The following is a 12,120-nucleotide window of genomic DNA, read 5'->3' as shown; positions in this document are numbered from 1 at the left end:
TAGTTGTCTGAAAGCTGAAAACCTGTTAAAGCCCCTCTGGATAGGACTAAGAAATCTGAGGGTTAGAAATGTTGGTCTTGAAATCCAGGATTCCTTAGGGTTTTTCCCCCCTCCCCTCTCCCTTCCTCTCCCTCTCCTCCCCCTCTTTCCCTCCCTCTCCCTCTCCCTCTCCTCCTGTCATTATGAAAGTGGTAATGAATTGCACTGCAGTCACATTAATTCAATCTTCCTTTGCTCCAGAAAGTGAAGGCAGACTCAGGCAAAGACATTCCCTTTCATTCCCTTTCCTTGGAAAATTTGTAACCTAAAGAAGCAGGGCAGACATCATGGGATGGCCAGAGTATTTTCTAAAGAAATTTAGCAGACAAGTGCTGGGCTGTCAGCTCTCAATGGCATCTTTGCAGCTAGGGATGTTTTTGAAAGGAGTTGCACTGCAGCTGGGTTTTACATAAAGGCCTTTGGACGTTGAAAGTGTGAGGATCTTAGCCAGGGAAGATTAGAGACAAAGTCGAGCAGGGAGTCCACTGCAGATCACTGAACTCAAGGGTATGTTTTTCCTGACAGGATACCAGTTGTGTCCATAGCTACAAGGTAAGTAAGAACAGGAGGGATTATCAAGCCCTGTGAAAAATGCACTTATTTTGTGTCCTTGAGAGACACAGGAGCAAAGATTTTGGAGATGTTTCCCCCACCTGGTTTGTGACATTCCTGAGATCTGACATCAGCCTGCTGCTACCAAAAGGGCTTCATGGGAAGGTCTGAGGGACTGACGTGATGCCTAATGAAGCCTGCATGTGTCTGAGCTAAATGATCCTACCGTGTGCTGGCAAGAGGAAGTCCAGAGCTGTTCCAAACCTTCCAGCTGAACGCCTGCAGACCCCTCGTGTCCCAGCAGCACAGGCGGAAGGGACAGAGCAGGCTGGGTCTGGCTTATGGTACAAACACGTAAGAGCTCCCATCAAAGTCAGGGTGGTGGCACAACCCGTTGTGCTGGGAGGCTGAGTTGTTGCTCTTAGAAGGAAGATTTAAGGCTTTTGAGGATGAGACTGACTTGAATCCAAGTCCTATCCACAGATGATCTGATCTGTGAGGAATTGGCCCTGCAGTGGGAGAGGGAAGCATGTCCAAGAGACTTAAAACACAGATGAATTCCATGATTAGTGCCCAAGTGATTGGGAAATGCACCCTTCAGAGTGAGAGAACACAGTAAGCCCTCGTCACTTAGTTGTGTTGTTATTTTCTTCATTAGAGTTCCCTCACAACTGAACAGGAAGTGTACAATTTCATAGGTGTTAGTCAGGAACACTAAGCCTTCATCTTTCATATGAAAATGTGGTCTGGCTGTGATTCTCCCTGAGTCTGCTGTGCTGGGAACTTCACTCCATTACAAGGTCATTCCCATGGAATCATTAAAAGCATTTGCAATGGCTCTTTATTTGCCTTCTCCTCACCACTGTTGCATTAACTATTTTCTATTTCAGACTGTACCCAAGGATTAGATGCTGTATTATGTGATACCATCATTAGTAAAGATGATGAACTCTCCTTTCCCCAGTACTTATGTAAAGCACTTTGAGTGGATGAGCACTCCTCCCCTGGTGAGTAATGAAACCCCAGCAGTCAACATTTCCCAGAATTATGATAGATGTCTTTTGCAGGATGTGTGCCCCTGAGCTGTATATTTAGCACAACCTGTCCAGTTGCTTTGCCTACCTTTCTGACACATCTCTGACTGTTGTTTTTGTGTAACAAGAGTCCTCTCTGCACTCCTGTGCTCTAATTCAGAAGGAAGATGGCTCTTTATGAGGACCACTCCATGTTCAAAGCGATAAGACACATTCTGGCTTCTTCATATAGAACGTGTATACCATCCAGCTTTGGTTTCAGTCATTTATCAATGTCCATCTCCCTTTGGCCAGCACAATACAAGTTCCTCAAAGATGAACAGTTCTGGCATCTCAGAGAATTGCTGAAGCTCTGTGCAGACAGGCAATACAGTGGTGTTCCTGCAACAAGCTCTCCTTGCCAGTATTTTGTGGCTTGCAGTTAACACAATGCTAAACAGCAGCTGGGGACATTCAAGCCTCATGATTGTCTTCTCTTTCTGTGCCTGGTGGAAGCCATGAAAATAGGGCTGGGACATCAGATAACTCAAAACCTGTGACGCAAAAATTCCTCAACAAGAGGGTGGAGGAGGAGAAGAGAGCTCTCTGTTTTGAAAACATCTCAGAAAAATCTTGGAAGGAGATCATACATCCCATTTGTGTCTTCCTCTCCAAAGAGGAAGACTTTAATCTGCATAAATTAAAACATAAAACTGATACATAGGCTCCTTATTTGTATTACTCCCTTTCCTGAATGTTCTTTATTTTCTGGCTTCATGATGTCCATGAAAGACTGAGCAGATGGACATTCTTGTGCCAAGACTTTGCTGAAGGTCATGGCAAGCACAAATGACTCCTGCTCAATATGTAGCCAAGCTGCATGTCACTTACTGTTTTTTGATTCAGGTTGTGTGCTGTCCACAGCTTGGTAAAGTGCAGGAGCGACTGAGGAGAAAGCTGAAATGTTGCATTTCACAACAAACAAGGACTGGTGTTTCAAGGGTAGGAGTAGGAACTGGATGTGAGTTCAGGGCAGAAACTAGAACAGTGAAGTCCATTATCCTTTAATTGCCTTGGTTTTCTTGTGTGCATAGTGTGCGTGCATGACTTCAAAAGTGCCACCAAATCATCTGAAGCTCTGCTGTTCTGTGGAGTTCTCATTTTCCTTACATGGTTTCAGCTTTTCCTCCTGTAGTTTTGGGCATAACTCAATTTTCTCAGAGTGCTATCAGAGACAGTGAACTGCTGCTGCATCACACTAAGGTGTGGTTGTCTACGGGTTACTACACAGAACTAAGGCTCTCAGACCCTGAACCTGTCACCTTTGGCATGTCACAGCTGGAACCTGTTGTTCTGAGAGCTGCTGAGCACTTGGGATTCTGGCTGCAGGCTGAGCACTGTGGGTTCTGGGCACTGCTGAGATGCAAGCTCAGTTGTGTGAAGTTAGATTTTCCACAACAGCCACTTGAAATGATTGGTTGTTAAAATCCCAGCCTGAAGCCTCTTGTGGCTCTTTCTCAGCCTCTTCAACATGTCCAATGATTAGTGTCTTCTCCGTGGGCATATTGGTCAGATAAAATTGTGCCAGGGGATGTTTAGGTTGGATACTAAGAAAAATTTCTTAATAGAAAGAAGAAAGAAGAGTGCTGCAAGAGTGGTCAGGCATTGGAACAGGTTGCCCAGGGAGGTGGTAGAGTCACCATCCCCAGAGGTGTTCAAGGAAGGTGTGGGCATGGCACTGTGGGACATAGTTTAGCAGCCATGGTGGTCTTAGGTTGACAGTTGGTCTTTTTTAACTGAAACTATTCTGTGATTCTGTGATTCCTGGTGAACTTTGAAATTCTATACAAAACAATGCTCTCTCCTAGGCAGTGATGACTAGCAAAACAGTAGTGATTTGCATGTTCAGATAAAGAACTCTGAAGGCAATTACAGCACTAAAAAGTGTTGTATAAGGTGAAATCTGGATAAATATCAGCCAGAGGCTTGCCAGCAGCAAGGTACAGCCAGTGTTTGAAGTGTAAGCCTGAGATACAGGAGATTAAGTTCAGTTCAGTTCCCTCTGTACTGGGCTTGTGAGTGATCTTAAGCAAACAAAGTGATTGTTCTTTTCCCATTTTGAAATGCAGATAACACTCTTTCCTCACAGGTGTGTGGGAGCATAAGGACAAGAGAGCTTGCAAAGTTCCTGGAATGTGGGAGAATACCCTTGAATATCCTTGAATCAAGATTGCTGCACATTTGACTATGCAGTAGATCTCTGTCTCACAAAGTTTTCAGTTCAGACTACTTCACGATTTTTTGAGACCTTGAACTTTATTACAGAATATTGGAATGGACAAATCTGTTTTTTTCTTCTATATTGAAGTCTGCTACAAAAAGCAGTTTCCACAATAATATTTGCTTCCTTTGATCTAGAACCATTATGCTAATTTGTATGCAATTATATTAGGGAAATAAGACAACAAAGCTTTTGTGCAAAGCTATTTATGCTCCTTGATAGTATTTTTAATTACATTCTGATCTCAGACCCTTTAGTTCTTGATGCCTGAACGTCAAATTTTCCAATGAGAGCTATTTCAAGTAGGATTTTCAGGAATATCTGAGCCTGCTTTGCCAGGGGGATTGGATTTGACCTCTGGAGGTCCCTTTGAACTCCTGCCGTGCTATGATTCTAGAGCACTTCAACATCCAAGCCCATGATATTTCTCCTAGCAGCTAGGATATTTTTAAGATGTTTTACTCCGAGGATAACCTGTGGCTCCTCACAGCCCTCAGTCCTCTGCTCAGTTCACAGAGCCATGGAACACACAATCAGAGGAGACCAGGAGTGCATGTGGCTTGGTTGGGTGTCCTCTGCTGTTTCCGAGCGGTTGTCTGTCAGCTGAGCTGTACGTTACCTGCTGACGTACTCACTGTTATTAAAAGGGCTTGCTGACTTGTGCTGCTGGCACTGAGAAGGTGACAGAAATAGTAGAGCCCTTGTTCAGCAGCAACCACACACCAAAGGTGTGGTTGATGAGTCTGTGTGAGCTGGATTATAGTACAGAGAATGGTTCATCTCTGACACCTTGAGAAGAATATTTGATAGGCTATTAATCCATCAGCAGATTTATTAACCAGTTCTTGGCCCTTATTAACTGTTTCTTGGCCCATATTTCTAGATAATCATTCTTTGCACTTCCTTGTGAGTATCTGAAATTTAATAGAATTGCGCCAGGGGAGGCTTATGTTGGAGATGAGGAAAAATTTCTTAGCTGCAAGAGTGGTCAGGGATTTGAACAGGCTGCCCAAGGAGGTGTTGGAGTCACCATCCCTGCAGATGTTAAGAAAGGTGTAGACATGGCCCTTGGGGACAGGGTTTAGTGACCATCGTGGTGTTACATTGATGATTGGACTCAATGGTCTTAGGGGGTTTTTCCAACCAAAACAATTTTATCATATCAGGCAGAGTGCTGTTCCTATAGCTGCGCGGATGCGCTGCTCACCCGAGCCGCCCCGCGGCTTCCAACTCCCACAGTCCGTCCCCGTCCCGTGTCCCCCCAACCCTCCCTAGCACTGTGTTTGTTGCAGCAGCGCCCTCTGCTGTCGGCCAGCAGGTATGGCCAGGACTCAAGAGCTCAAAACCCCTTCAACCTTCACAGAGAAAGAAAAGATAGAACGACATTACCTTGATTTATTAAGGTACAAGTTACAACATTAACTTTAAAAAATAAAACACACACACAACAAACCACACGACAAAGGTGTGAGCAGAGCTGTCTGTCATTTTCTAGCTACATTTTCATTCAAGAATTAAGGCAGAATAAAATGGTTTCAGACCTGATGGATATATCTTAGCATAATTAATCTACTAATCTAAAGTATAATGGGTTAATCTAAAGGGTTAAGACACTCTCCTGCATTTTCTTGTTTGAAAATTAAGTTAATTCAACAACTCATTAAATGCATCTTTTTTCCTTCCTTTTTTTTTTTTTTTTTAAGACTGTAAAGCACCACCCCTCTGATTTACAAACAAGACTATTTCAGCTGTATTCAGAGAACTGCAGAGTACTCCAATACTCAATAGTGAGATACTTCTGTGTGTCCAAGCACAAGAGCATCTGTGGAGACATAGACACTTATCTTTTTGGGTCCCCTTTGAACTGCTGCAGGTCATGGTATGGTTTTGCTTGCAAGTTTGGGGGTTGTTTTGTGGATATGATCATAGAATCCTAGAATGGCTTAGGCTGGAAGGGACTTTAGAGGTCATCCTCTCCAACTCCTCTACCACGGGCAGGGATGCCTCATCCAACCTGGCCTTGAATACCTCCAGGGATGGGGCATTCGCAGCCACTCTGGGCAGTCTATTCCAGAGTCCCATGACCCTTGTACTGAAGAACTCCTTCCTAAGATCCAGTCTAAACCTACTCTCTCCCAGTTCAGAAACCATTCTCCCTTGTCCTGTTGCTAGACACCTTCCTGCAAGATCCCTTCAGGTACTGGAAGTCAGCCATAAGGTCCCACTGGAATCTTTTCCCCTCCAGAATAAACCATCCACTGTTGGCTGCATCAGTTTGTAATTGTAAGCAGAAGACAATGATCAGCTAATTTCTGTTGTCTCTTGCACGATCAGTTTCATGATGTCTCTAGAGCTGAGGTGAAATTGCATCCTCTCTGAACTGAGCTCCAGGTTAGTGACACAATTATGTTCGCTGAGTTCCATCAGTCACAGCCTTTAAGCTGGGAGAGGGGAGATCTAGACTGGAGATGAGGAAGAAATTCTTGACAGTGAGGGTGGTGAGACACTGGAACAGATTGCCTGGGAGGTTGTGGATATCCTCTCCCTGGAGGTGTTCCTGGCCAGGCTGGATAAGGCCTTGAGCAACCTGGGCTAGTGGGAGGTGTCCTTGCTCATGGCAGGGGGGTTGAACCCGATGATCTTCAAGGTCCCTTCCAACCCAAACCATTCTATAGACCCATAAATTTAATCTTTTATCCCTCTCATTTATTTGAGAATTATAGTGAATTCACATTCATTCCATTTTAGAATATCCTTAAAGCCTTTTAAGCTGCTGATGTGGTCAGTCTTCACATGAACTGGCCAGAATTTGCTGTTGATAAAGGTTGTTTTAAGCAGATGATCTGCAGAATAGAAAATATGTTTTCCACTTCTGGCTCTCTTAGCAATTTAAAGGTAATTGGCTGTGCCCAGAGTTGGTAACCCAAATATTTTAAACCACCAGTGGTTAAAGTTTAATCCATGGTCATGATGATGACGTGGCAGCAGGAGCTGCATGTGGGATTTACTCTTCACCTGGAAAACAAGGCAGCAGCAGCACTCCTGTAGTATGGTCTCTTCTGGACCATGGGATGAGTAAAGCAGACCTTGTCAGCAGGTGAAAGGAGTCTCCACCATGAATAAATACCCAAACTGCTCTTCTAACCACACGAAAATCTGGAGTCATCATTTAGTGCTTGCACTGGGCATCCCCCATCTGACCATCACCATAGCATCTGTGATCTTCAACTTCACCGTCATCTTCACCAGAGTGGCAACAAAGGATCTGCACAAGCCTATCTCTATCCTCTTCTGCAACCTGGCTTTTTCTGATCTCTTCACCAGCTTTTCTGGATTTTGGATTTCAATGCTGTTCATCACCAACCCTGACATCACAATCTTTGGATCCAAGGATATGCTTGCACCTTATGCCTTGTATACCATGTCCATTCTATCCACCATCTACAACCTGGTAAGCATTGGAATTGAGCGTTACCTGGCTGTGGCTGAAAGCATGAAGACAAGATTCAGGGTTGCTAGAAACCATTCCATAGCTGCAGTTTTCATTAACTGGGTCCTTGCTTTCTTTTTGGGCTGCTTGCCACTGATGGGGTGGAACTGCTTGCACACAGGAAAAAACGTCTCTGTCCTCTACAGCCCATTTTGTGTTGACTACCTCATCTTCATTGGCATTCCCAACGTTGTGGTGGCTTTTATTATACCTTTCTTCACTTACCTTAGAATCATTATCATCCTGAGGAAAAGAAAGCTGAGAATGAAAGCATGTGGACAAGCTACTGGCACCTACAAATCAGCTGAAATCCAGGTTGCCAGAACTAGTATTTTTATTTGGCTCCTGACGCTGATCTCCTATGCTCCTTTTTTTGCAGGAGCCATATTTGATGCAACCAACTACAGGTGTCATGTGGATCTCTACCCAGGAGTCTACATCTTTCGAAACTGCACAGCTATGCTGATAACCATGAACTGTTTGGGAAACCCCATCATATATACCCTGAAAGTCAAAACTCTGGGGGCTAAGCTCATGGCTCTGAAATGCCTCTCTACCAACCGTGTCTGAGCCTGCACCACTGAGAACAACTAGCTGGGACTGCCCTTGGTCCAGAACTGCAATGTGATCAGACAGCAGTCACCTGTGGAAGCAAGGATGAAGCTTGGTGGCTTCTCTCAGCAGCTTTTCATAGTACTTGGTAGTGAGTGAATGAGGTGTAGCGCTGTGCTTCCCTTCCCAAAGCTGTCTACTGTGTACACCTGGTTTGGCCCCTAAAGGGATCCAGGAGATAAAACTGCCACCATGAACCATGATTACTTTGTGTTTGGAAATAGGCTGCTGTCCTCGCTTGGCTGCTGAGATCCACAGCCCTTTGGTATTATTTGTGCGATTGTCAGGATCCTCAAATGGTCAGAAAAGTCTCAGTGGCCTGGGGGAAATGTAATTCTACTTTCTCATTTACAATCAGTCGAACTCTGTCTTTGAGTAAGTGATGATTTCTTTATCACTGGGGGCACTGAGCACTGTTGCACTGTTGTAATTCTAACTGCAGTAGGTAGCTGGATGACACATTTATTGTGAGACATTTGTGTGGCATCACTTCTCATACTTCTGGGTACAAACAGCAGCACACTTGAGCCCATGGCTTTTGAAATTTGCATTGCTGTAGGAGAAAACCTCACAGGAATTCTCCAGTACGGGAATTGCAGTCGAGTTTCCTGTACAAAAAAAAGAAAAGAAAGAAAAAAAGAACCAAACCCCGCCAAAGTAAAAATGTCAACAGCAAGTATTTTGTCAAAGGAAAAGGTCTCACCCACATCCTCTCTGAAAACAAAAAAAGGTCACTGAAGAGTTAATGTCAGAGCCTAGCAGAGGGAAATGCTTAGGTTTAGTTACACAGGGGGATGCTGTCTAGTAAAATCTTGGTGCTTTGATGTCTCGTTCCTTGCACAGTTGCCAGTCTAGAAAGCTTAACTGAATAGTGGTGCCAGTAGCTCATCTTTCTGGTTTTAATGCACACTCAAATGCTGCTCAGGGGTGTGACATCAATGGCCTAACCCGAAAAAATGGGTAAGAAATGGGCAAGAGCCATGACATTCACGAATCTCACACTTACTGGTTTATTGCTCTAAACCCCCTCTTCTGTGGTGCTCCACATTGAACAGCTCTTTTCTGAATGAAATTTCAGACATTGAAGGAAATGGATGGTACTAAATGATCCCTAATTAAAACTAATTATTTAAATGGATATGTAACTCAGACAAGATCCAGCTCAGTTTTTTTCCTCCTGAACACTGCTCTACTGTCAGGACTTTGTGTTAACTCCACCAACACCAACCTCAAGAAGCATTCATCCAGAAGTGGAACATCTGTCTCCTGCTGGGTACATTTGAACCTAAACTCAGTAACAGGACACTCAACCAGAAATCACCACACAGCAGATGGCAAAGATCACCCTGGGGATGGATTTATTATGTGTTATTGATCATAAGATATGATTTACGTACATCTCCATATTGACATAGGCACAGTGATGTGGCACCAGGATATTTAATGCATCATTGTCTGTCATAGTGATTGTCATGGAAAAAGTGAAGTGACAGCTGGAGTCCAGCCAGGAGCTCTTCAAGAGAAGAAGAGATATAGATACAATCTAGGCAGATATAGATATAGATGATAGATAGATATAGGAACCTCATCAAGAGTAGACATACATCAGAATCATAGAGTTGCTTTAGTTGGAAAAGACCTCTCAGATCGAGTCCAGCCATCGTCCCAACACTACCATGGCCATTAAATCATGTCCCGTAGTGCCATGTCCACACATTTCTGTCCACACACCTGAAGGTGTTCCCTGGGCAGCCTGTTCCAATGCCTGACCACTCTTTCAGTAAGGAAGTTTTTCCTAATATCCAACCTAAACCTCCTCTGGAACAACTTGAAGCCATTTCCTGTCATTCTGTCATTCTATTACCTGATGCTAGGGAGAAGAGACCAACTTCACCTCACTGCAGCCTCCTTTCAAGGAGCTGCAGAGAGCAATGAGGTCTCCCCAGCCTCCTCTTCTTCAAGCTAAACACCCCCAGCTCACTCAGCTGCTCCTCCCCAGCCCTGCTCTCCAGACCCTTCCCCAGCATCCTTGCCCTTCTCTGGACCTTCTCCAGCCCCTCAATGTCCTTCTTGGAGTGAGGGGCCCAAAAACTGAACCCAGGAGTCAAGGTGCAGTCTCACCAGGGCCGAATAGAGGGGGCCAGTCACTGCCCTGGTGATGCTGGCCACAGTACTCCTAATTCAGCCCAGGATGGTGGTGACGTTCTTGGCCACCCGGGCACCCCCTGGCTCCTCTCCAGCTGCGGCTGACCAACCCCACAGGTCCTTTCCACAGGGCAGTTTCCAGCCACTCTGCTCTAAGCCTGCGGCCTTCACGGGGTTGCTGTGACCCAAGTGCAGGACCCAGCACTTGCCTAAATCTGAACCCGAACTTAAATCTCAGAGCGAATCTGAAGCGAACGCCCCAAACCCCGGGCGCTTGCCCCGCCCACTGCGCCTGTCCCCGCCCTCGACGCTCGAGCGAGCCTGGGTGGGGCTCTCGGCTTGCCGGAAGTGACCTATGGCGGGCGCCGCGGGGCGAGCGTGGCCGTGCGGGGTCTGCCGCGCGGCTGGGGCCAAGTACCGCTGTCCGCGCTGCGCAGCCGCGTAGTGAGTGCCGGGGTGGCGGGACGGGGCGGAGGGCGGCGGGGTAGCGGTAGAGGAAGCGGCGGGAGGTAGGAAGCGGCGCGATCTCGTCCGTCCGGTGAGGGATGAGGAGTGCGGCGGCCGCTCGGTGAGGGGCCACCTCCCGCCCTTACCATCGCCTCTCGCCCCACAGCTGTTCCGTGCCGTGCTGCAGGACCCACAAGGGTGAGTGACCGGCGGGAGAGGGGACACGGGAAGGGGGCCGGGCGGACCGCAAGGTAGCTAATGACGTCTCCTGCCGCAGAGAGATGCACGCCGGAGCCAAAGAGGGAGCAGGAGCGAGCGGCGGCAGGACAGTGCGAGCCGAACCGCGCCGGGCATCTCGCAGGTAGGTGGAACGGGTGGGCGGTGAGGGCGAGAGAATCCCTAGGCCCCTGTGTAGCTCTGCTGTTCTCGCCCACAGGCAGCCCCTGGTCGGTGGAGGACATCCTGACAGAAGATGATGAGCAGGACCGCGTCCCGCAGCAGAAACTTAAGCTCTTAGGTAATGTTGAGAGGTCAGAAGTTGGCCACGTGCGTGGCGATGAACCTTCAGCAAAACGAGCTGAGACTTCACGATTCCTTCATGGAGCACTGGAGTTTATTCTGCCCTTGCTCGTTGTGTGGCCTTAAAGATCTAAATGCTGATACCTGGTCTTCCATTGCCTCTCTTACTTGCAAATCAAGGGTTGTCTAAGCTGCATTTGTACCTGTTGGAGAATAGCACTGGCTTTTTTTTTTTAAGGGGAATCAGAAGAACTGCAAGGCTTGCTTCTGAATCCACACCTCAGGCAGCTACTGCTGACACTTGATCAAGCAGAAGATAAAAGCTCCCTTATGAAGAAGCATATGCAGGAGCCATTATTTGTGGAGTTTGCAGACTGCTGTTTGAGAATTGTTGAGCCTCTGGAGAAGGAGAACATTCTTCCTGAGTGAACTACTTCGAAAACATTTTTCTTTCCTTAAGATTTTTCCCTTCAACAGAAGAGATTTGGCAGCCCCCCCTGCTGCTGTCCTGCACCATTCATTATGTTTCCTCAAGATTTTAGTCTTGGATGGCAGTGTTCTAGTTCTCAGTTTAGAGCTCATACACAGTGACATTGTTTTGTGACAGATTTCTGCATCCTGGGAATTAAATTTGATGTTCTGTTCACTTGCTTTCTGTTGGTACAGAAATATTCAGCTGTGGGAAACACTGCATCACATTGACACTATTTAGTATGTTTGCATTTTTTTTTTAATCCACAACCTAATCTGAAGTGTGTGGATGGTCAGACACCTTTATACAGAATCACAGAATGCTAGGGGTTGGAAGGGACCTCAAGAGATCAAGTTCACCCCCACTGCCAGAGCAGGACCACCTGGGGCAGGTTGCACAGGAATGCATGCAGGTGGGCTCTGAATGCGTCCAGAGAAGGAGACCCCACAACCTCTCTGGGCAGTCTGCTCCAGGGTTCTGGCACCCTCACAGTGAAAAAGTTTCTCCTTGTGTTCCCTCGGAACCTCCTCTGCTCCAGCTTGCCCCTGTT

General features: G+C 46.3%; 2 protein-coding genes across 3 annotated transcripts; both read left to right on the top strand.

The window, feature by feature from the left end:
• The first annotated feature begins 7,000 nt into the window (after positions 1-7,000).
• LOC104307800 (rhodopsin) lies at positions 7,001-7,945 on the top strand. Its single transcript, XM_009908894.1, has one exon. The coding sequence runs from the start codon at positions 7,001-7,003 to the stop codon at positions 7,943-7,945; it is 945 nt and encodes a 314-aa protein (XP_009907196.1).
• Positions 7,946-10,466: 2,521 nt separating this feature from the next.
• ZNHIT3 (zinc finger HIT-type containing 3) lies at positions 10,467-11,745 on the top strand. 2 transcript variants are annotated; one of them, XM_009908893.2, is made up of 5 exons: positions 10,467-10,576; positions 10,746-10,777; positions 10,857-10,940; positions 11,016-11,096; positions 11,337-11,745. In XM_009908893.2, exons 1-5 carry the CDS (start codon positions 10,488-10,490, stop codon positions 11,525-11,527), a joined length of 477 nt encoding a protein of 158 aa, XP_009907195.2. In that variant the 5' UTR covers positions 10,467-10,487; the 3' UTR covers positions 11,528-11,745. The 2 variants fall into 2 exon arrangements, with proteins under 2 accessions (XP_009907195.2, XP_054022612.1); XM_054166637.1 differs by having other exon boundaries at positions 10,857-11,096.
• Positions 11,746-12,120: the final 375 nt, after the last annotated feature.

The sequence above is a fragment of the Dryobates pubescens genome, chromosome 13 (genome assembly GCF_014839835.1).
Source record: "Dryobates pubescens isolate bDryPub1 chromosome 13, bDryPub1.pri, whole genome shotgun sequence".
Taxonomy (NCBI): domain Eukaryota; kingdom Metazoa; phylum Chordata; class Aves; order Piciformes; family Picidae; genus Dryobates; species Dryobates pubescens.
This window is presented reverse-complemented; position numbering and strand designations above follow the sequence as displayed.